General features: G+C 39.1%; 1 protein-coding gene across 7 annotated transcripts in view; it reads right to left on the bottom strand.

Moving 5' to 3' along the window:
* The window catches only part of SCLT1 (sodium channel and clathrin linker 1), a 106,956-nt gene that overhangs the window by 23,198 nt on the left and 59,302 nt on the right, over positions 1–24,456 (bottom strand). For all 7 annotated transcript variants that reach the window (XM_079770675.1, XM_079770671.1, XM_079770673.1 and 4 more), the window contains 6 exons: positions 24,228–24,326; positions 23,454–23,525; positions 19,170–19,244; positions 17,114–17,259; positions 15,163–15,355; positions 9,727–9,923 (listed from right to left, as the gene is read on the bottom strand). In XM_079770675.1, the coding sequence (XP_079626801.1) occupies positions 9,727–9,923; positions 15,163–15,355; positions 17,114–17,259; positions 19,170–19,244; positions 23,454–23,525; positions 24,228–24,326 (782 nt within the window). The remainder of the gene's footprint in view (positions 1–9,726; positions 9,924–15,162; positions 15,356–17,113; positions 17,260–19,169; positions 19,245–23,453; positions 23,526–24,227; positions 24,327–24,456) is intronic.

Below are 24,456 nucleotides of genomic sequence, written 5' to 3'. Positions count from 1 at the left end.
AATGAGATCCACATGTGAAGGCCAGGAAATGAGAAAGGATCATCAAGGTAGAAAGCTGGGAGATGTGCAGTATGGATGCGCCATACAGACTTACTGGAAGTCAGGTGTAGGGGAAAGAAGCTGAAACACAAGGAAACACAGATTGCAAAGGATCTCCTATGTCTTGATAGGAAATGGAGATTTTATCAGCGACATGATAGGGAAGCGCTGAAGTATTTTAAGAAGAGGTGACAAGATTAGATTTGAGTATCAGGAGACTTTGCTGATTACAGCAGGAAAAATTGTAAGGATCTACGACAACAGTAAATTAGGGGCTATAGCAGCAATCTAGCTGAGCAATGCTGACACCTGAACTTCGAGAGGGCAATGGACAGATTCAGGAGATGTTCTGATGGGGGCGGGGGAGGGTAGAATTAGCAGTACTTGATTTACGGTTATGAAGAGAAGGGTTCGGGATGATTTTGCTTGAGTGACTGGGTAGATATCACCACTCATGGAAAAGGAAATGCAGGATGAAAGACAAATATGGGCCAGTGTGGAGGAATCGGTTCAGATTTGAATGCATCAAATTTGAGGTGCTATGGAAATGTTCAGTAGAAAGTTGGAAATATAGATTATTTCAAAAGGGCAGCGCTAGAAGCTGTTCTGTAATAAAAATTAGTCTTTTTCTTCTTCTCTATCATAGAAATGGGTGTCCTAACCTATGCTGAGAGAATTTTTACTCTAAACTCACTTCGATTCCCCATATCGTGGGCACATGTAATAACTGACGAGTTATGGTTACAAGGTTAAGAGCAAAGTGTTCCCTGCAATGCATTCATATCTTTGAAAACACGGCAAATAATTTTTATAAAAGAAGAGAAGTTATGGCTCCTTAAGGCATGGAATAAGCGTTTGAAATTTGGGCCAATATCTTAGGCTTTATAATTAATTACTATAATTGCTCAGATCATTATCACTGAGGCACAGCTTAAGATAAGAATGGGCCATGCACATTTTGGTTGATACAGAATAAGGGGAAATTTCCTAATGCATGAAATCCTTTAGTGGTGTCTGAAGAGTAAATCACACAAGACTCTGTTCTTATTAGACAAGAGAATTACAAACAAAGGTGTGCTATTCGTCTCAGGGAAATGATGGATCTGCCAGCTGCAGTGAGTGCTTTCTTCGAAACTCTCTCCTATGACAAATTAACATAGCATATGCCAGATGTTTTTTTTTTTTTCTGTTGAATTATACTATAATATGCTTCAGTTACTTTTAGCAATTATACATTTTGTAATCTGCCAGTACCTGCAGCTGCCTCTCATCCTGTTAATTAAAAAAAAAAAAAAAAACTTAAAAAAAAGCAGTATGGCAGCCAAACATTACAGATATATAGCCAAGAATAATATTTTAGAGATTAAAGAGAATTTCTTGGGCTCAGATGCTGTGTAATTGCATACACACACGCGCGCACGCACACACACAGTTTTGGAGATGAAAATATTACATATTGTATATTCATTCATTCATTCATTCATTCATTTATTCAATACAATTCTATTAAACACCTATATGCCTAGCAAGATTTTTGCTCAGAGTCTTGTAGAAGAGATGAATGTAAATGATAGTTATACTACAATTCAGTAAGTGTCATAAAGAAGAATGAGCAGAGTGGTATGGGACTGTAGGGAAAGGAAAGACTCAATCTGTCAGAGGAATTAAGAATGCCTTACAGAAAAAATAAAGATATTTGAGATGGGTCTGGAAGGAAGAAAATGTTTTCAGATTGGGAGTTGGGAAAAAATATCCCTAGAAAGAAATAGCACGTACATACCCCTAGAATCCTCCTTGATTCCTCTCTTTTCCTTCATATGCCATGTTAAATCCACCAACTCCTTCCATTACATCTTAAAAAAAAAAAAAGACTCCCATCTTTCTCTTTCTTCTTAGTCTGAGTCACGATCATCTCTTAACAAGACTCTTATAATAGCCTTCTAAGTCCTTTCCCAGCTTTCTTACCCACTTCTATTTTCCATTCAGAAGCCAATGGTCTTAAAAAAAAAAAAAATCTGATCAGGTGACTTCTTTTAAAACTGTCCACTGGCCTTCATTCACACTTAAAAATCTTTACCTGGCTAATAAAACAGCCAAGATCAAGTCCCAGACTGGAGCAGAAGCAATCACCAAAAATTCTGTGTGCTCCCTACGCGTTTCCTAGACGCTTATGCAGTTAGATTAATTTGGCCAATGAAGGTAAAAGGAAGTGATGTGTATCACTCAGAGCCGACTTAGTTAAGAGCAGCGTTCTTCCTCCCCACCTCCCCACCTCCCCCCGAACCTCCCTAGTCCAGTGATTTCAGAAAACCACACCTTCAAGGCCATGGAACCTCTACCACCAGAGCCTTACTGCCAAATTGTCTTAGACAGGTAATATAAGCAAGAAATAAACCTTGTGTGTTCAGCCCTGGGGTTTCAGAGTCTGGTTGCCCAAATCTGCCCCTCGTGCCTTCACTTTGTGTAGTTTCTTATACTTCAAACATACCAAGTGTCTTCCTGCCTCTTCACAGTGACTGCTCTCTCCACTCGAAATGCTCTTTCTCCTGATGCTTTAAATGACAGGATTCTTTTTGTCACTAGATCTCACATTAATTCCCTCACAGGGTCTTCCTTGTCTACCAGTCTCAAGTGCCCACCCATCCATTTATGATCACACTGGTTTATTTTAATTTTCTGTATAGTACTTTTTATCTGACTTTAAACATATTTATTTGACAGTTTCCACTGCCCATCACTCAATAAATATGTGGTGATGAGTGAATGGAGTGCAGACTAGGAGTTGTAAAGGGCCAGCACGTTTGGTTTATTGGGGAGGTTGTTCAGTGTGGCTGGCACACAAGGTAAACAGGCAGACTGCTGGTAGTAAATAAGGTGAAGGAAAGATTGTAGGAAACCTACAGGCGACAATAAAACAGAAGCCGCTAAGTAGACAGGGCAAGGATCGGATTTGCTTTTTTAGGAAAATAATTCTGACAGCAGTATGAAAGGTGGAGTGGAGTGGAAAAACAAAACAAAACAAAGCAGAGTGAAGGATGCTACTTTAAGAGTCCTAGTTGAGGATGTGCAGGGCCTGACCGAAGGCAAGAGCAGGTATGTTACTGCATGTTTACACATATGCAAGCGTTTCCATGGGATAAATGCTGCACCTGAGATTGCAAAAGGGTCTGCACAGACTCAGTCTTATTAGATAACTCTCCTAAAAAGGATTCACCAGTTCCCACCAATACCATACACCAATTCCTGTTTTCCCATGTGCTTTTAGGCACTGCATGTTAACCATCTTTTACATTTTTGCCAACTTGCTAGGTAAAATTATTGCTTAAATTTGCATTTCTTTAGTGAACAGCGTGGCTGAACCTGGTTTGTGTTGTTTAATGGAGCTTTGCTTCTGTGAGCTGCCAGTTCACATACTTTGTCCCTCATTCTATTAGGTTGATAATCTTTTTCTTAATTATTGAAATCTTGGTGGATTCTTCATATGAATCCTTTGTTTTATTTTTTGACATCTGTCTTTTATCTTTTTTTGGTATGTTCATATAGAATTTTTATTTTTCGTTAAATCAATATTTTTCATTTTTAGATTCTGGGTTTTGTGTTTTGATTAGAAAAACTGTTATATTCCAAGATAATAAAAGTAGTCATTTCTTTTAATACCTTCTTTTTTATTTAGCTCTTTAATCCACCTGAAATTAGTTTTATGTATATGATAAGAAATATCCTAAATGTTTTAAAACATCATGTTTTCAACAGTGATTTAAAATGCCATATTATCATGAGCAAAATTTCCAGTTTTACATGGTCTTTTTTTCTGTATTCTACTCAGATGATCTATCCTGTGCATTACCGCCACATAGCTTTATCTATTTGTTATTGGCAGGACAAATGTCTCTCATTTTTACATTTAATCTATAAAAACAATGTATCATTCAAGTAAGATTAGTACAGCTATATTACAGTTACAGATGTTATACATTAACAAGCAACTATTAACCCTTTGCACTCGCTTGCTTTTTTCTCGATTCCTTTATTCTATTCAGGATTTAATTTTTTAAATACCCCAGATTTTACAAAGCGTGGCAGTAGAATAAAAAACTGGAGTTTCTTTTCATACAAACTTATTTGGATTTTTTTATATTTCAAATTATTGACACATTCAAAGAGTAATTTTAATCTTGACATCCGAGTGCAAAAGGTTAATACTGTCCCCTCTTGAAAGCTCAAAATTCTCTGCATTACATACATCCTATATAATAAAAGCCTAACATGCTAAGTGTCCGGTCGTCTGTTCAACCAATCAAAGTGTAATATGCTAATGATATGCTAAGGCCACTCAACCGCTAGCTATGACGTGCACTGACCACCGGGGGCAGACAGCTGACCAGTCGAACAGTTGCTATGATGTGCACTGACCACCGGGGGCAGACAGTTGACCAGTCGACCAGTTGCTATGATGTGCACTGACCACTAGGGGACAGATGTTCCGACCGGTAGGTTAGCTTGCTTCTGGGGTCTGGCCAATCAGGACTGAGCAAGATGGGCTGGACATTCCCTGGAACCCTCCCGCAGTCTCTCCCCAGTTGGTCAACCTCCCGCATCCCTCCCTGGCCCCGATCATGCACCGGTGGGGTCCCTTGGCCTGGCCTGAGCTCTCTTGCAATCCAGGCTGAGGGACCCCTCTGAGTGCACGAATTTCATGCACCAGGCCTCTGGTTTCAAAATAAAAGAGTAACCGAGAGGGAATGATTATAAATGAATAAAATTTTACAAATGAAAGCAAACTTCAAACTGAAAGAAGATACCAGAGGAACTCACATTTTTAAAAAGCTTCTGATACTTACATGACAAACTTTCTTCTATGGAAAGATGATTTTATTTAATTTATGTGAGTTATGTGTCATTATGGCTATACTTACTTTTTGGTAGATCTTATGAAATCACAGGTACCTGATAATCATATTTATTTGTCACTTGTCAGGAGGAACAGAAGTTTTCTAAGGCAGAAAAACCAGTCCCTAGAGGACTCTAGCATCTTAGGGGTGTTGTGGCTATGCTGGCATTTGGTTTTGTCTCTAATGCTCTTGAACTATAGTAAGTAGGTAGACACATGGAAGTCAAGAACATGGCCAATGTATAAGTATTTGTTAGGAAGTAAAGAGGACATATTTCAGGGGAAAGCTTTAATGCATATGGCATGGTAATGGTGTGCTGGCAATGGATGCTGGGACGTAACCTGAAAAAGCTCATTGTCAACAGTGATGAATAAATACATTTTGTATAAATAGTAGAATGCCTGAACTGGTGGCATATACCCAGAAATCCTCATGGGAAAGTCAAATGCATCAAATGAGCCATTTGATTTTTAAATGTATTGCTCTGTAGTTTATGTTGTAATTTATTATTAATAAAAGACATAATTGGTTGAAGACTTGAATTGTATCGCTGAATCAGCCTAAAACAAAACTGTTTCTGAGGAAAACAAGTGAACCCTTCCCCAAAGACACAGAAATACTACCTAGCAGTTAGCCTGGAGAGGTCCTGGAATAATCACATTGCTAGTACTCGTATGGAGCTGTCCTAAATATATCCAGTGGAGAGCAACACATTTGTAACATATTTTTTTTCACTGGAATAAACATAAATTTCTACTTCAAAATTAAAAATTATAGCTGCCATGTAATTCTGTTTATGACCAATAGGTGAGGGATAGGGAAAATACTTTGATAGATACTATTTTTATTGTAGCAAGATTTTTGGCTTGATTTCATATATATCCCTCAGTATTATTTATGTCTCCAAAGAGGATACAATTCACATATATAAATCTTGCCTAAAATCTAGTGCTTTCTAGAATTAGTAATGCTTTTTTGTACAATTAAAAATGAAATAAGCACATAAACTTCTCATATACATATCCCATGCATTATAATATGGTTTGCTTGAAATACAACAATCTCTTTGCAATTATACAGGCTATTCCCTAAGCCCTGGTTTTACTGTTTCCTTCCTAAATATTTTACATGTCAGACATGGAGTTAACACTGTATATGTATCATATAAATAAAGCCTTATAGTAACACATGGGATTACAGGTAAGTGTAAAGTGTTGGGGCTGGGTGGGATTCAAATTCAGGCTTGATGGCCTCCTGAGTCAGTGCTCTTCTCTCTAACTGCTGTGCTGCCTCCTTACATGCTAGAAATATATTATATATTTTCTCAATACTGTGTAATATATAATCCCTTTATGAAAGGAAACAAGTCTTAATGCAAACTCTTGTGAAAATATTTTCTATGTTGAAAGTAAACATTTTCGTTTTGTCATGCGGAGCATACCAACATGCTTTTAGGGACCTAGCAGAGACATGCAGGAAGTCTCTCTGGAACAGTGGAGTGTCTTTTTCTTCCAACCTGGTTTAAACAACCAACACAGGCACAACAGATACAGGTTAAGTATGCCGTATGAAAACCAGACTTTCCTCTGCAAAGTTCTAAATATATGCAATGAAACCCTAATTAGAATATAATGCTTTCTCATATTAAAAATTATTACATAACCAAGAAAGATTTAACTTAAGCCCAATTATTCCTTTTCAAAAAGATTTCTAAAGAAAATGACTAAATCTAAAATTTTCAAAGCATGTAAGATGTGTTACCTATTTATTTTTTATAAACAATTTAGTTTTAAGTAATCTTCCTCAACCTATTCAACCTACCAAAAATGCCATGGGACAAGGGGGCTTTTAAAATTTAATAAGAAGAGTGTTCTAATCCCTGGAACAAAGACTGGATTGTCAAACACACACGAGAGGCAATGGCTGGAAAAATCTGGTTCTTTTTCTCTTGTCTTTAATAAGAGCATTCAAAGAAGGATTCTTTCCCTATGCGGTTATTGTGGATTTGTTAAAAACTGGGTTACACTGAACTGGAATGGCAGAAGGAAAAGCAGTCACAATAATTAGTATCCATATGAACTTGAAGAGATAAGATCATGATAAAAACTAAAAATTAGGATACTGAAAAGATCTCAAAGATAGTCAAGGACTAGAGATTCAGGGACAGTAAGGCAATTGAAACATGAATCCTATATAATAAAACCCTAACATGCAAATCGACCGAATGGTGGAACGACCAGCTGCTAAGATGAGCACTGACCACAAGGGGGCAGACGCTTAATGCAGGAGCTGCCCCCTGGTGGTCAGTGTGCTCCCATAGGGGGAGCACCGCTCAACCAGAAGCCAGGCTCATGGCTGGCAAGCGCAAGGCGGGCAGTAAGGAGCGAGGGGTCCCAGACTGCGAGAGCCCCGGACTGCGAGAGGGATGTCTGACTGCCAGCTTAGGCTCAATCCCCAGGGAGATAGGGCCTAAACTAGCAGGCGGACATCCTCCGAGGGGTCCCGGATTGCGAGAGGGCACAGGCCAGGCTGAGGGACCCCCCACAAGTGCACAAATTTCGTGCACCGGGCCTAGAATAAAAATATGAGTACACATATTTCTAATAATATATAATATTTGCATGAGGCTTAGAGATGATAAAATTGATGCTTGGAAAAATTAAGTGGTTTATATGTAATCACACATTTGTGGAGCAGACCCTGGATTGGAAGCTACAATTATAGCTTTTTTCAAATTGTATTTATTGGGGTGACACTGGTTCGCAAAACTATGCAGGTTTCAATTGTACAACTCAACAACACATCATCTGCACAGTGCACCATGTGCCCATCATCCCAAGCAGTCTCTTTCCGTCCTCATTCTCCCCCACTGCCCACCTCCACTTCCACCACACCCCCCTCTTTCCCTCTAGCTACCACCACACTGTTGTCTCTCTCTCTCTGTGTGTGTGTATATGTATTTCTTTGCTTAATCCCTTCACTTTCTTTCATCCAGCCCCTCAACCCCCCTCCCCTTTGACAGCTGTCAGTCTGTCCCATGTATCTATGCCTCTGCTTCTATTTTGTCAGTTTATTCTGTTCATTAGACTCCTTTTTATATACCCTAACTGATTCCTGTGTGAAGGTCTTAAGTGAGCTACTCATACTGTGGAGAAAAATTTTAGGTCTTTAAAATTGTTATTTCAATAGTTTACTGTTTAAGGCTGTTGATAAATATATGATTCTAAAGCTTATGTTTTTCAGTATTTAAAGGCTGTCAAATTAAGAGTTATGCATAAAAGATGGAGACTATTTTGGGAAGACATACACAGTATTCTAAGATTCTATGTAAACTGAAAATAAACATAATGCCTTCAGTTATGTGTCAAATGGATAATTTGAAAAGTTTATATTACTTCTACTTAATAAGCTTTAAGAAAAATGTAAGTTCTTAGCAATGACATACAGAGTAAATTCAAATTCAAAGAATGGCAAAAAAAAAAAATTCACTAAAAGTAGAGATCAAATTGCTAAAAAAAAAAAAGTGTACAACCAGAACTAGGGTACAAAGTGTTTCTTGACTACTTAGGCTCGGCAGGCTTTTCTGTCTATGTGAGCTGCTGTGCATTGTCCCTGACTCCCTCTGTCTTGTGCCCAACCCCAGGCTTCCCCTGTGGAGCTCTGTGTGGTGTGCTGTGTTCACCCTGGGAACCTGGAGTACAGAAACTGTAAAACTGTCTGGTTTCTCTCTCTTTTGGTTTTCCTCTGGTCTCACTAATTTTACTCAAGGAAGTTGTGTAAAAACACAAAGGTATAACAGCATATTTCTTGTTAAGAAATAACATTAAAACCAACTGCTAATGTTTCTTAATTAGAAGTAATATGTTGTGTAATATGTACAACATTAATTCTAATGACCCCAATATTAATTCCCTGCAATAGTTTCAATTGATTTATTTTGAAGCTACAGTTGATTTCTGCTTCCAGAATGCTGTAACTGACCACAGACACATGTACAGTCCATATAAGGAAATAGTTACCCAAAGCCTAGCTTTCACCAATATATATTATCATGAAATATATATTTCACCAATATATACTATGCCAAATGAGGTGGGATATTTTTAAAGAGTATGTTTGGATCCACTAAAGGTATATTAGGTTATTCAGATTAATCAATTCATTAAAAACTGCAATACTTCAAAAGTGTTAAAGAGATGAAAACACAGCAAAAAGTGCTGAGGCAATTTTTGAACGAAAGCTTATAATGAGAAAAAGCAGCAGAATATTGGAGCATCAATGATTCCCGTGCCGTGGAAAACATTTACAACTCCCCACATTTAGTTCTGGTCTGTTGAACATTTAAGTCTGATCATATCACTTTGCTCAAAGCCTCTATAGCATCCCATCTCACTCAGCATCGAAGCTCATGTTTCTTCTGGGCAGGGGCCAGTAAACATCTTCTTAAAGGGCTAGAGAGCAAATATTTTAGACTTTGCAGGGCAAATGGATTCTGTTGCAATTATAGAACATCACTATGTTAAATCTATATGCAAATAGTATTAAGATTCTAAATGGCCATATCCAACAAAAATCAAACTTTATGGAATATGCATAAAATTTATAAATATACACTATATCAGTTTTGGTTTATAATGCTCAATATTTTTTATAGTGGTTCAATAAACATTTGATGAATAAAACATAAATATAAGGTCCAGAATTATACACTTTTATAAAAATACTATGGCACAGACCTTACACTAATGGTTAATTTCTTCTTTAAAATGTATGAGACAATTAACAGTGGACTTACTTCAGATTACTAATCCTCATTTCAGCACTTTCAGTAAGTCTCTTCGTTTCTTCTTTCCACCTATTGGCCGCCTTCTGCTGAGTTGCTAAGAGATGCCTCAGTTCAACAGTGGAGTTGCGGTTACTATCTTCCATCTCCCTCAGCTGAACTTCAAACCCGTGCTCTTTTACAGAAAATTCATGTTCCATTGCACTGATCTAGGGAATAAAATGCACACAGTGTCTTCTCTTTCTTTCCCATTATTCTAAGGGATACACTGACCACTGACACCCAAAAGGAATATTCATTGTGCTGTCTGTACACGTAAATTTTTTTATGAGAAATCCACATAAAAGTTAAGTTTACAAATTTTTTTTTCACCACTGAGGACTCATCCTGTATGACAGTAAAATTTAGCGAAACCAGAATTATGATGGACCACAATTTTTTTGTGGCACTTTCCCCAACACCTTAAAATGCCAGTAGAAAAAAGTATCTTACCTAATAGACAAACATGCTAATTGACTGTACCTTCATGATGCCCACAGTGAATCAGGAGTGAGTATGCAAGTTAACACAACAAAGATGGTGGTTAATTTGCATACGTGGCCGCCAAGTGGCCGGGGCGGGGTGGGACGCTTGCGTCATCGCCATGGCGATGATGCAGGTGTTCCGCCCCACCCCCAGCTGCTATGGGCTTCTGAGCAGCATAGGAAGGTGGAAAGGCGGCGCCGGCAGGCAGGAAAAGGAAGGCCCATTCTGGCACTAATCTTCATGCACTGGGCTTCTAGTCCTACCTAATAAAATGGTAATATGTAAATTACCATCACTCCGCTACGCCCACAATTGGGCCAGAGGGAGGTGCAGGGGGCAGGACTCGGGGTGGCCGGGGTAGCCGATTGGGCTGGCAGGATGCTGAGCAGTGTGAGCTCAGCGTCTGCGCCATGGCTGTGCTGCGAAACAGAAGGGGTCTCTGGGGCAGCGAGCTCACGTCCCTCCACAGACCATCAAAAGCGGGGGAACTGGGTGCCTGTCTGCTCCGGCACCAGGCCTTTCAGAAGCCTCTGCCGAGCCAGAGGCTCCTGAAAGGCCTGATGCACCAGCGGACAGGCACCCAGCTCCCCCACAATTGAAAGCGAAAGCGTGTAGGGGACCCTACACGTGCATGATTCAATCATGCACTGGGCCTCTAGTATTTTATAATCTAAAACTGCTCTCATCACTTACTATTACTTCTGTTGCCATAATCCATGGGAAATGTTCAGGCTCTCAGTCATTAAGAGTTAGGTTTTTACTCAAGCCATTTAAAAAAATGTTTACTGGTGTATTATAAAGGCTACAACTCCGGAACAGCAGATGGAAGAGATATACAGGGCAAGGTTGGGATGTAGGGGCTGCGAGCTTCCAGGCCCTGTCCAAGTACACACCCTAACCCCCTGACATGTTTACCAACTCAGGAGCTCCTCCAGTCACTTTAGATTAATATACTAAACTTCAGATTGTCTTTCAAAGGGCTTTATGAAGTCACAGAATCCTATATAATAAAAGCCTAGGTGGCATGGCACAACATTGTCACAAGATGGCTGCCGCGACATCATCACAAGATGGAGACCACAAGATGGCCAGCAGGGGAGGGTAGTTGGGGGGGACCAAGCTTGTAGGGGAGGGCAGTTAGAGGTGACCAGGCTGGCAGGGGAGGGTAGTTGGGGGCCATCAGGCTGGCAGGGGAGGGCAGTTGGGGGCAGGATCAGGCTAGTAGGGGAGGGCAGTTGGGGGTGACCAGGCTGGCAGAGGAGGGCAGTTGGGAGCGAGATCAGGCCAGCAGGGGAGGGCAGTTGGGGGGGTGATCAGGCTGGCAGGGGAGCAGTTAGGCGTTAATCAGGCAGGCAGGCAGGAGAGCGGTTAGGAACCATTAGGAGCCAGCAGTCCTGGATTGTGAGAGGGTTCAGGCCGGGTTGAGGGACCCCTCCCCCCTGGTGCACAAATTTCATGCACCAGGCCTCTAGTATTATATATGGGAGTTCTTTCACCATTTCAAAAAGACTATAATAATGATTTTGAGACTCTCATATGGAAATAAGTTCAGTTCATTTCTAGGCAGTGCATGTCATAGTAAACACATCTTATGAACACACAAATAAATACTGTTGGGATACCCTAGTGGTTTTCTCAGCTGGGATCCAGGGAGAGAATGAAGCCTCAGTGCCCTAAAGCATGTAATGAAGTGCCTCCTCCTAGTGCATCTAGAATGAAACTACCTATGACCATCCTTGGGGCAACTGAGAAAATGGGCACTACAACAATTTCCTTGGTGTACTCTCAGGACATCTTTATCTTGCTACACTAAAGAAATATTATAAAGAATACCTAACTTTGTGATATTTTCAAGTATTGGGCTTTAAAATGGTCATAGCTGGCATGGCTTCTAGTAATTCATTAAATATGGCTACTTCCAAACTCAAAAAAGTATGAACAAAGAACCCAACTTTACCAATTCAAAAAACACCAAAGGAAACCCAACAACAGCAAAATCCCTGGCTCATGGGGGAAAACTGCAAACTGTCTTCACTGCCCCTGCTAAATGCAACATGCTTCCTAAGACTCTTAAGTTTGCTTTCTCAAAGAGTACACAAGTAGAAATATAAGGCTTTATGAATGCAGGCACTGGAAAACAATATTGATTTCTTAATTTTGTATTGCATTACTATTGGGCAAGCATCCTGAGGCTCTGTTACTCCTGCTTTTTAATACTTTTTCAATTATTAGAGTCTGAAAATTTAGATTTGAATATGCTCCTCCTCCTTCCCTGCCTCAATCTCCACCTTCTCTGGAGAAGCCCTGTTCTGGTATCTTATGTGGAATTGTCTGTTTCTCTTTCTCTCACACACACACTAAAAATGATCTATGCATATTTATATACACACACATATATATAGTTTTAGAATTCTGCCTATCAAGTTAACTCCCCATTGCCACCTGGAAAATCTATTTGTGACAAGCCTTGCTTTAAGTCCTTCATGATAACCTGGTCCGTGCCTACTTCTCCTAGTACAAGCTTGTACTATGCCACCTTCCCCTTCTTCCTTCATTTCTGCCACAATGTCTTCTCATTCTTGGGTCCTTTTGACATGTTCTCTTTGCTTGGAATAATCTTTCCCCTTCTACTCCATCTTGGTTATTTCTATCCAACTTTTAGAATTCAGACCAATTATTGCTTCTACAGGCTAATTCTCTATCTATCCAGACAAAGTTAGGTCCCTCTCTATAAGTTCTCACAGTGCCTATTGCATTTCCTAAAAAGTCCGTAAGTTTGCCCAACTCCATGCACATTTCAAGGTTTTAAGCATGGGGACCATGTCTTTTTTGTTTGCTTTTACATCTTTAGGACCTGAAACATAGTCAAGTCGTCAAAACACAGCTGTGGATTGAACAAATGATGGCTTTTTGGTGTCAAAATTCAGTCTTTAAACAAACCTCAGGCCCCTTATTGGATGCAATTCCGAATGTTAAACTGGATAGGTTTGCAGTGATATCGAAAGGCCAATGGCTACAACAACTGGGCCTCCTGTAACGAAAGTCCCACCAATGATGGACTTCAGAATGTTGGGTAGGAAAAGAGGACTTAGGGTCTCCCTCCCATCTTCTTTTGTGCCCTTCATTCCAGAGAACATAAGCACTCTCGTTGGGTAAGTAGCCAGGATTATTTGGTATAGAATGTATGTCTGTCCAATTTTAAAAGATACTGTCAAATGGTGGTTATACCAATTTACATTCTGAAAAGCATCATATAAAAGTTCCAGCTGCTTTACAACTTTGTCATCACTTGATACTGTTAGTTTTTAAAATTTATCCATTCTGGTGGGTATGTAGTGGCACTTGCACCATAGTTTTAACTACATTTCCCTAATAAGTAATGAAATTGAACATTTTTTCATATGTGCTCTTTTTATAAAGTACCTATTTAAGTCTTGCCCATTTATGGAAATGGTATGTCTGTTATTTCCTTATTAAGTAACTTTTTTCTTATTAATAATTTCATTATTAATTGGTAATAGTTTTTATAGTTTGAATATGAGCCCCCTTTTTTGATTGTATATATTATACTTTCTTTTACTTTTTATTCTCTTGATGTCTTCTGATGTCATTCATTAATTTTAGTAAAATTCAATTCATCTGTGTTTCCATTATGATTATTGTTTTTTGTGTTCTGTTTAAGAAATTCTTTCTTACTCAAGGACATGAAGATTTTCTCCTTGAAGCTCCACTGTTTTATATTTTCATTTAGGTCTACAACTCAAATCAATTTGCATGGTGGTGTGATATGAGTCAAGGTTTATTTTTAAAATATGGACCCAACTGATCTAGCATCATTTATGGTAAAGATAAGTCTTTCCCTATTGAATTGCAGTGGTGCCTTTATTATAAATGAGGTGATTATGAAAAATTGGTTTGTTCCTGGACTCTATTTTGTTTCACTGATCAAATTGATTATTTTTATGTTGATTACACATTTTTAATTACTATAGCTTTATATAAAGTCTTCATATCTTGTAGAACAATTCTTCCCTTATTGTTCAAAGATTTCCCACTGACTAAAGTATAAAGTACAAAGTTCTTTGTAGGAGACATAAGACTCTCTTTTTCAGAATTCAAGCTTTTACCAGTAACCAGTGTTAATACTTAGAAAAAGAGGCATTCAATAAACGTCGATATTAATTTGGTTGAAATGTGACTTTATGAGTCCTCAAAGTAATAAAAAACGAAGTGAAACACTAGCATTATCACCCCGTATCCCTACTATGAAACTAGAAGATATAGATCATTAATGATACAGAGTTAATGCCACTTCTACAAAAAAATGGGAAAGGCAAGCAACATGTTGGCGGTGATACGTGTGCCCCTTAAAAGTCCCTTAAACAGGTTATCATGTTCCTATTGCCAAAGCGTGTGAGCATTAAAGAAGGAGAAATGAGAGAGAAAATGACGGGGACTTTTTCCTGGAGGAGAGTTCGTCCCTCGCCTTCTTCCGAGTGGAATTTTTAGACTACCTAGGAGTGATTGTCAGAACACTCTGAGGTAGCATCCTCTGTACAGCCAGTTTTAGAGGTCAATTTTCAAGAGGCTATTACAGAGGGAGAAGAGAGGTAGCCTATAAAGTTATCTAATCTATAGTTTTGCTAGCATTGCTTAAATTGCTTTGGCAGGAATCTTAGTATACTTCACGGTTGGAAAATAATTTTGTGTGTGTGGACAGTGAAAGCAATCATTTTCAAGTATGCTTGCCAAGTTCTACACCACAGAAAGGCCGGTTAACGCTCTGCATTATGATTTAGTGCTATCTGATGAGAAGGCAAAAAAAAAAAAAGGGCCTTAAAAATGTTTTACAAGGTCTCTAAATATCCTCTACATTCTGCTTTTCACAAGTCCATATTTAACTCTGACTACTATTGAAAATACCTTTAATTTTGCTTTTTTTTGAGCCTCGAGAGCCATCTTTCTTAAATCCTCGGTCTCCTTCTGTAACTGTTCATTTTCTTGCTGAAGTTTTAGCCTTTGTTCACTGACGGAGCCACAGTTCTCTCTTTCAGAATCCAGGACATTTTGAAGTTTCTGAATCATTTCTTGGCAACGTGATATCTCTTCTGAGGAACTGATTTAAAAAAGGAAACAAAAGAAACTTAAACTTAATGATAGGTAATGGATGTCAAGAAATCTGTCTATATTTCATACATAGAGTTCGTTTTATTTGTTCTGGGCCATTTGTCTTCACCGTACAACTTAACCGTATGGTGTCAGAATTCTATGTTATGCCAGGAAAGCACATTCAATTTAGCTATCTTAACAAAGAATAGACTAACATTGAGAATCAGTGTGTAAAGAAGACTTCGAGAGGGCAAACTGAAGCTAATGGTATGAAAGATGAAGTAGGTAACAAAACTTTATTTTATCAAGCAACCCCCATAGAAAGACATTAGCTGGCCATATTAGCCAATTATAATAAGACCTATTTCATATTTCAAATTTTTAAAAATGATAAAAAACCATTAAATCTTTTCTTTCTGAAGAAATTAGTCTTCAAAAATAATTGTGAACAAAAATATTTGGTGCTAAAGTTTGTTTTTTTAACACAAGATATAATCCTATCTAATAAAAGATTAATATGCAAATTGGCCATCACTCCAAGACACAAGATGGCTGCCCCCATGTGGACACAAGATGGCCGCCACAAGATGGCCTGCAGGGGAGGGCAGTTGTGGGCAGTTAGGGGTGACTGGGCCAGCAGGGAGGGCAATTAGGGGTGACCGGGCCAGCAGAGGAGGGCAGTTGGGGGAGACCAGGTGAGCAGGGGAGGGCAGTTGGGGGGGACCAGGACTGCAGGAGAGGGCAGTTGGGGGTGGGGCCAGGCCTGCAGGGGAGAGCAGTTGGGGGGGACCCAGGCCTGCAGGGGAGGGCAGATGGGGGGGACCAGGCCAGCAGTGGAGGGCAGCTGGGGGGGGGGGGGACCAGGCCTGCAGTGGAGGACAGTTAGGGGTGACTGGGCCAGCAGAGGAAGGCAGTTGGGGGGTTCCCATGTCTGCAGGATAGGGCCGTTGTGGGGGACCAGGCCTGCAGGGTAGGGCAGTTGTTGGGAATCAGGCCAGCAGGGGAGGGCAGTTGGGGGGGGGGGCCAGGCCTGCAGGGTAGGGAAGTTGTGGGGGACCAGGCCTGCAGGGGAGGGCAGTTGTGGGTGATCAGGCCAGCAGGGAGGGCAGTTAGGGGTGACCAGGCCAGCAGAGTAGGGCAATTGGGGAGACCAGGTCTGCAGGGGAGGGCTGTTGCAGGGGGGACCAGGCCTGCAGGGGAGGGAAGTTGGGGGAGGACCAGGCCTGCAGGGGAGGACAGTTGGGGTGGGGGGACCCAGGCCTGCAGGGGAGGACAGTTGCAGGGGCAGGCCTGCAGGGGAGGGCAGTTAGGGGTGACCATGCCAGCAGGGGAGGGCAGTTAGGGGTGACCAGGCCAGCAGGGGAGGGCAGTTGGAGGCTACCAGGCCTGCAGGGGAGGACAGTTAGGGGCGACCAGACTGGCAGGGGAGTGGTTAGGAGGTAATCAGGCTGGCAGGCAGAAGCGGTTAGGGGCAATCAGGCAGAGGCAGGTGAGCAGTTGGGAGCCAGCAGTCCTGGATTGTGAGAAGGATGTCCAACTTCCCGTTTAGGATCGGGCCTAAATGGGTGGTCGGACATCCCTCAAGGGGTCCCAGATTGGAGAGGGTGCAGGCTGGGCTGAGGGACATCCTCCCGCCCCCATGTGCATGAATTTCGTGCACTGGACCTCTAGTTAATTATTAATCCTATAAAGAAAGTAAAGGATCTGTCAAAAATTGTTTGCTATCTGAAAATGTTATCACAGAAAATTCTAAAGAGTATCTTACTTTATTTCAAATTGTTTTAGTTTATTTTCTGCTGTCTTAAGTCTTAGCTGAAGATCATCTTTTGAACACTCTGCAACCAGGCATCTTTGGTGCATTTCTTCCAGTTTTCTGTAATGATTTTCATTTACTTTGCCTTCACGGTAAACCTGCGGAAGACGCTCATATGTATATTACCTTATAGAGACAATGTTCTAAGAAATTATAGATTTAGAAATGGAAATCAATGATGAGAAATCAAAACCCATGATCCTGTGTTTATCTGTTTCCACTTTAATGTAGTAAAGCACATCAATAATTAAGATGGATGTTTCACATTTACAAAATACAATGCTAAAAACTGACAAAATAATGACTGCTTATTTTTTGAAATGATTCATGTTCATTGTAAATTATTCCAATAATTTTAATATTTTAAAAAGAAATGTAAAATAGCTGAAGTAAAAAAAAAGTGCTCTAGATGTCACCCTTAAGAGGTAACTGCTTTGATTCTTTGGTGAAGATCCTAGAAGTCAATTATTTAAATTTTCAAATACAAATATATGCTATGGTGCAATGAGCAGAACTATCTGAAAGTGACTACAAAATGCCCTCTGTGTTAACTAGACCATGATCTAGCTGGAATGGGGGTCCCCCCTTGCCTAGCAGGAATGATTGTACCCAAGCTCAGCTTCCTATGAGACTGGCCTTCTCCCACAACATACTATATAATAAAAGCCTAATATGCAAATCGACTGAAGAGCGGAATGATCAGCGGAACGACCGGTCACTTATGATGCGCACTGACCACCAGGGGGCAGACACTGAATGCAGGAGCTGCCCCCAGACCCCAGGCCAGACAAGGCGGGTGCCAGCAGGGACCCCCAGATTGCCCTGCCGGTCACCCCACAGATCGGCCCTGATTGCCAGCTAGGCCTAGGGAGGGACCCTACCCATGCACGAATTTCATGCACCAGGCCTCTAGTAGAGGCTATAACACCCCAAGAACTGTAAGGTCTAGGCAGCTCACATTTTCACACAAATCCTATACAGCCACCCTTCAAATCCAGACTCCCTGGACAGGTAACCCATGTCTTCTCCCACTGACAAGATGCTTTATTGCTCCCGCTCTATAAAAAAGATAGAATAACAGCACAATGTCCTGCTACCAAAATGCAGACTCATACTGCAATGTAGCAGGGGGCTTTAGCACACTTGTCTGTGGACAGTGGGAGAACCTGTTGCCTTTAGCCTTGTAAGTTTTACATTTCTCCAATACAGCCTATTCCTTAACCTATGCTATGTGATGTTAAAAATTCACCTCAAGCCCTGATCACAATTTAAATGGTACATATATGATGAAAACTGAGAAGGCATCAACCATGAAGAATTTATATCATGAAGGTCCTACCTTAAACAAAACATGTGTGCTTTTTTACCTAGATAAGGGATTAAAAGATGTTTTGCTTTTTAAATTACTCTTTTATGATCCTATGTTGTTATAATCTCTTTATGTTAATGATACAAATATATCACATGCTTTTTATGCTATATAGCTCTTTGAAGAAAATCAAACTTTGACTCTATTACTGACTATTTTTTTAAACACTGGGTGTGTGCTAAATCAAATGTAGCCCCTTTCCCCCAAGGCTCTTGAAGAGAGTGGGATATTTACTGCTAATAAAAGAAAGTTATCTAAGTAAGAAAAAATGTTAACTACAGACTCCTTACAATATTTTTACCTCAAATATCATTGGGGTAAGTGTTTTTCTTAACTATGAAATAAAAATATGCATTTTTAAAGGTAAAAATCACAACAATGTTATAATTTTCAAGTTGGCATAAAATTTAAAACGAGAAGACAGACAAAATAAAATTTACCATTGGGATGAGGTTTGAGCAAGGAATATAGCTTTTTTATAAAATTTATACTTTCAAGTATTCCAAGCCTAAAAAAACACTCACCAGATGAATACTTATAATATAGGGGTTGCTAGTAGATAGCGTGATGGAAGCAGACAGTAATGTTGAATATTTGCAGTTGGGTTTTAGGCAGTTATTTTTTTCTTTTTCTTTTTACCTTTTCTAGTTCTTCTTCCACTGCTTTTTTCTCCTTAATGACTCGTTCAATTTGACCTTGTTTTTCGGTACACTCCTATAAATTCAAGTCATATTGTAAATAACTATAGTATTTGTAAATCCTTAAGAAAAATGGGAAAACATGGATAAAATGATTTGTTCATAACAGGAATGCCACATTCACCCTATCAGTAAAGCAAGGCCTTGATTAAAACAAAAACAAACTAACAAACTCCATCTTCAAAGAGCTACCTACCCCAGGATTTCAGAAATCACCCCAATACAGAATGCCAAGTTCTAAGTAAATATACCAGTCGGGTGACAGAAGTTGAGGGACAGCAAGGAGAAAAAAATAAATGAGATCCATTTCTCATATTTTAGTTTTTCTTTTCAAAAATTCTTATCATATTTTAAAAGAAAATACAGGACTAGGCAAAGGCACAGCACCCTGAGGATACATGTGGACTAAAAGTATGGGTATATAAATTCTAAAAGTCAAAATTTTTTTTTTGCAGAACTTATTAACAGTCAATGCAAGGAAAACTAAAACTAAAAACAATCATCATAATGACTAGTTCTTTACAGGTATTTATTTTTATCCATTTTATTATTTTTGAGAATGGGTATGGTTATTTTCTACTAATTATATATTATGCTTTGGATGATCCTGCTTTGCTGACAGTACACTGCTAATTAATATTCAATTATCTTTATAACTCTATCATAAATTTTATCAATATATTTAAAAAATTTTTAATGAGCCTCTAAATTTTGACTGATAATTAACTCTGATTATAATAAGACCTTTAACCCTATGCTACAAATCAGATGAGTAATCTACATTAATCATATTTTATTAAGATAGACTAAGTATATCATAAATAAAACTTTAATGTTCCATATATATTCATATAGTGAGTTGCTAATCTATGAAAAAGATAGTTTTATGGTGTGAAACTTGGGATTTCTCCTATGTTCATAAATCATCCTATGTGATTTTTTTTTAACGACACTATTTTTTAGAGATGTTTTAGATTCACAGCAAAATTGAGAAGTTACAGAGATTTCCATTATAATTCCTGCCCCCCATATATGCATAACCTCCCCATCATCAACATCTCACACTGTAGTGGTACATTTGTTAAAATGATGAATCTGCATGGATACAACATTATCATCCAAAGTCCGTAGTTTACACAAGAATTAGCTTTTCGTGTTTTACATGCTATGGGTTTGGATACATTTATAATGACATGTATATACCATTATAGCACCATACGTAGTAGTTGGTTTTTGTTGTTGTTGTTAATCCTCACCAGAGGATATTTTTTCTATTGATTTTTAGAGAGAGTGGAAGGGAGGGGTAGAGACAGAGAGAAACATCAATGTGAGAGACACATCAATTGGTTGATCCCTGCAAGTGCCCTTGCCTAGGGCCAGGGATTGAGCCTACAACTGAGGTACATGCCCTTGACCAGAATTGAACCTGCAAGGCTTCAGTACATGGGCCGATGCTCTAACTACTGAGTAAAACCAGCTAGGGCCAGAGTAGTTTTACTGGCCTAAAAATCCTCTATGCTATGCCTACACCTATTTACCTTCTCTCCTCAATCTCTGATAACCACTGATCTTTTTACTGTCTCCATAATTTCACCTCCAGAATGTCATATAGTTGGAATCATACAGGATGTATGTAGCCTCTTCAGATGAGGTTTTTTCACTCAGTAATCCTATATAATAAAAGGTTAATATGCAAACTGTCCCTATGGGTGGGAGTTCGACTGACTGGAAGTTAGACGTGTGCTGACCACCAGGGGGCGGTGCAGAACATGGCTGGCGTGGGTGACATGGTGCTGGCAGTGGGTGGCAGTGGAGGCACTGCCGACCCCAATGGGCCCTGATGAGAGCAGGACCGTGGCGGGATGGTGGAACAGGTGAGTGGGCAGCGCCAGGCCAAGGTGGGTGAGAAGGAAGGTCTCAGCCGGTGGTGGCAGAAGGTAGTCAGGGAAAGGGAGGCCCCGGCTGGCAGCCAGCAGCCAGCAGCTAGCAGCCAGCAGCCAGCAGCCAGCAGCCCCTAGGGACCCTACCCATGCACAAAGTTTGTGCACTGGGCCTCTAATATGCATATAAGTTTCCTCCATGTCTTTCTATGGCTTGATAGTTCATTTCTTTTTAGTGTTAAATAATATTCCATTGTCTAGACATACCACAGTTCATTTATCCACTCACATAGTAAATGATGTCTTGGTGCCTCCAAGGTTTGGAAATTATGAAAAAAGTTTCTATAAATAGTCATGTGAAGGTTTTTGTGTAGACATAAGTTTTCAACTTGTTCAGGTACATAAAGAGGAGTGAAGTTGTTGGACCATGTGTAGAGGTATCTTCAGTTTTGTAAGAAAGCACCAAACTGCCTTCAAAAGTGGCTGTTCCACTTTTCATTCCCACCAGCAAAGAATGAAAGTTCCTGTTGCTCCACATCTTTGCCACTGTTGGTGTTCTGGATTTTGGCCATTTCAATAAGTGTATCTGGCACCTACTTGGTGTAATGAGTGGTATCACATTGTTGTTTTAATTTGCATTTTCCTGGTGGCATATGATATGGAGAAACTTCTCATAAGCTTACTTTATATCTGTTTATCTTCTTCAGTGAGATGCTATTAAGGTCTTTGGTCCATTTTTCAATAGAATTATTTGTTTTCTTATTGTTGAATTTTAAGAGTTCTTTGTATATTCTGGATGAGAATTTTATCAGATATGTCTTTTGCAAATATTTTTTCCTAATCTATAGCCTGAGTTTCCTGAGAAAATATAAATGCTTAATTTAAACACTTTTTTCTTTCTTTTTATTACATTTATTGGGGTGAGATATAGAATGGAATACTACTCAGCCAGAAGAAAAGATGAAATACTGTCATTTGCAATAACATGGATGGACCTTGAGAATATCATGCTAGCGAAATTAGTCAGACAGGAAAAGTTAGAAACCATATGATTTCACTCATATGTGAGATATAAAACTGAAAGCAACAAATGAACAAACAAACAAAAACTCATATTAACAGAAACACTCATAGGCAACAGTAAACACTTTCAATTACTCAGTACAGTTTTCCCAATGGAATCAACATGACATCAGATAACATTTAATATTTTTAGAAAAAGCCACTTAGCTATGAATTAGAATTGTTTCACTGTAAAGCCCAAGAAACATGTATTAAAATAACCTGAAATTATAATTTTTTTTTTACTCTACAGTGAGTTGACAGAGCTCTGGTTGTTACACAGCTAACAGTTTGTTTTTTTTAAATCCCTGCAGGTCTTATCTAGTACATGTTCTTTTGGGAAAATATAAGGACAAATGTTCTTGTCCTTCTAGAGTTTACAATCCATTAAATAATCCTGGACTAAGGTATGCCCTTCTTCCTCAAAGCTGTTAATCCTTTGATAGCTAAATCACTCCATGTAAGAGAATCAGCAAAATAGCAAGGTGATAGAAGGAGAAAAACACACACACACACGCACACACACAAACCCCGCCCCCCCCGAAGAATTAGACATGACTAATTTGCCACACTGCATTCCATTAATTTTACCTAATGTTTCTATATCCTTAAAACAAATGACACTCAACAGACAAAAAGTAACACTGTTCTATTGGTCTCAGGACCTATACACAATGACTAAGTTCCCATTATGCACACTAGAGTTTGCAGAATGTGGAGAAGATGTGATCCTTCTCTCCGGGGTGATTAAATACCAATCAGATATCCTCCCAACTTCAGAAATTCTTACACCTTTATTCCCCTGTAAGCAAGGTTGTTAAACTCCATTTCATCTATCTTCAAGTTAAATTTATTTATTTAATCCACTTCTAGCCACACAAGCACTCTTTCCTCACCCCTCTTTGCCTACTCATCCTTTGGTACTCCTGCCTTCAGGAAGCTTGTCTTTCTTCCTTCTCACTCTCATATATACCTTTTTTTTTCTCCCTGGTCTCCCATGTGAACCCAGCTGTAGCTGGCTGCTTCACTCATGCCAGGTGAATTCTTTGTCAAAGACAGATAATCAGAGTAGATGTGATAAATGCCATCCATCTTTCCTGCTAGATTATAAGTTCCAAGACATCAAATAACATGTTCATTTTGATTTCCTCTATGTCCCTAGCATCTAGCATAGTTCTTGTCTTAATAAGCACCTTTTGAATGAACTAGGTCCAATACTATGTCTCTTGCCCTTTAAAATAAGCAATTTCAGAAGAAAATATCAATACAGGCTTCTAACATACCATCTGAAGGGCTGACAGTTCTTCTGTTAGTCGAGAAATCTGTACCTGATATTGTTTTCTTGTATTGGAAATCTGTAAATTAAGATATTTATGAATTATTAAGGTCTAAAATAAAAATTAATCATATCCAATATACACATTTAGAATAATAATTTTGATAAAAAATAAATTGTAACTTTATTATCAGGATAAAAAGACTGATGGTAATATAACATAAAATGAATCCACAGTGATATTAAAAAGAGGGGAAGGGCACTTCTTTAGTGAAAAAACGACAGCTTATAAATGTATAGAAAGAATAGAATATTACCATTTTAATCACTTCATATAATATTTATTTCTGGCAAGAACTATCCATGAATGCCAAGACCACTGTATGAAAGATTTTGGTGAAAAAGGATACCAGCATGTTCATAAGAATCTCCCCCAATTATTTATTAAGTGACAATGGAGAAATCTGATCTTACCACCTTAACCACGTGATCAAGCTTAGCATCATCAATGCATACCCTGACATTATAGCTTCCTGATAGGGCAGGGTGGGAGGTGGGAGGTGTGTATACACATCACTCTGCCATTTCCCTACCATCCACTGCTGGCCCACTCCACCTCAAATTGTAGGTGCTACTCTCCTGAGTTGGTTTTTATTTGAAATTTGGTACATTGATGCAATTAGCTGATATTTAAGTAACTAGGTCCATCAAGCAAACTTAAGTAGTATTGAGTCTTAAGCTGTAAAATTTTGAAATTTAAATATAATTAAAAGCCCCTTACTTCCTTCTTGGCTCTTGTGGCAGCCTCTTGCATAAACTGAGAAAATGATGTTTTAATTTTCTCTATCTCTTCTTCTTTTTGCTTCTCCTCAAGCAGAACCTGCAGAAAATAATAATTGATGCTATTATAGGTCACATCACTAATAAAGATAACATAATAAATGGGTAAAAACTTATCCACCTACACCCTTCTTGAAAGCAAACAATTTAAACTTCTGAGACATCTCCAC

This window comes from Cnephaeus nilssonii (genome assembly GCF_951640355.1).
Source record: "Cnephaeus nilssonii genome assembly, chromosome: 5".
Lineage (NCBI taxonomy): Eukaryota > Metazoa > Chordata > Mammalia > Chiroptera > Vespertilionidae > Cnephaeus > Cnephaeus nilssonii.
Note: the sequence above shows the minus strand (reverse complement) of the source record. Positions and strands in the feature narration are given on the sequence as shown.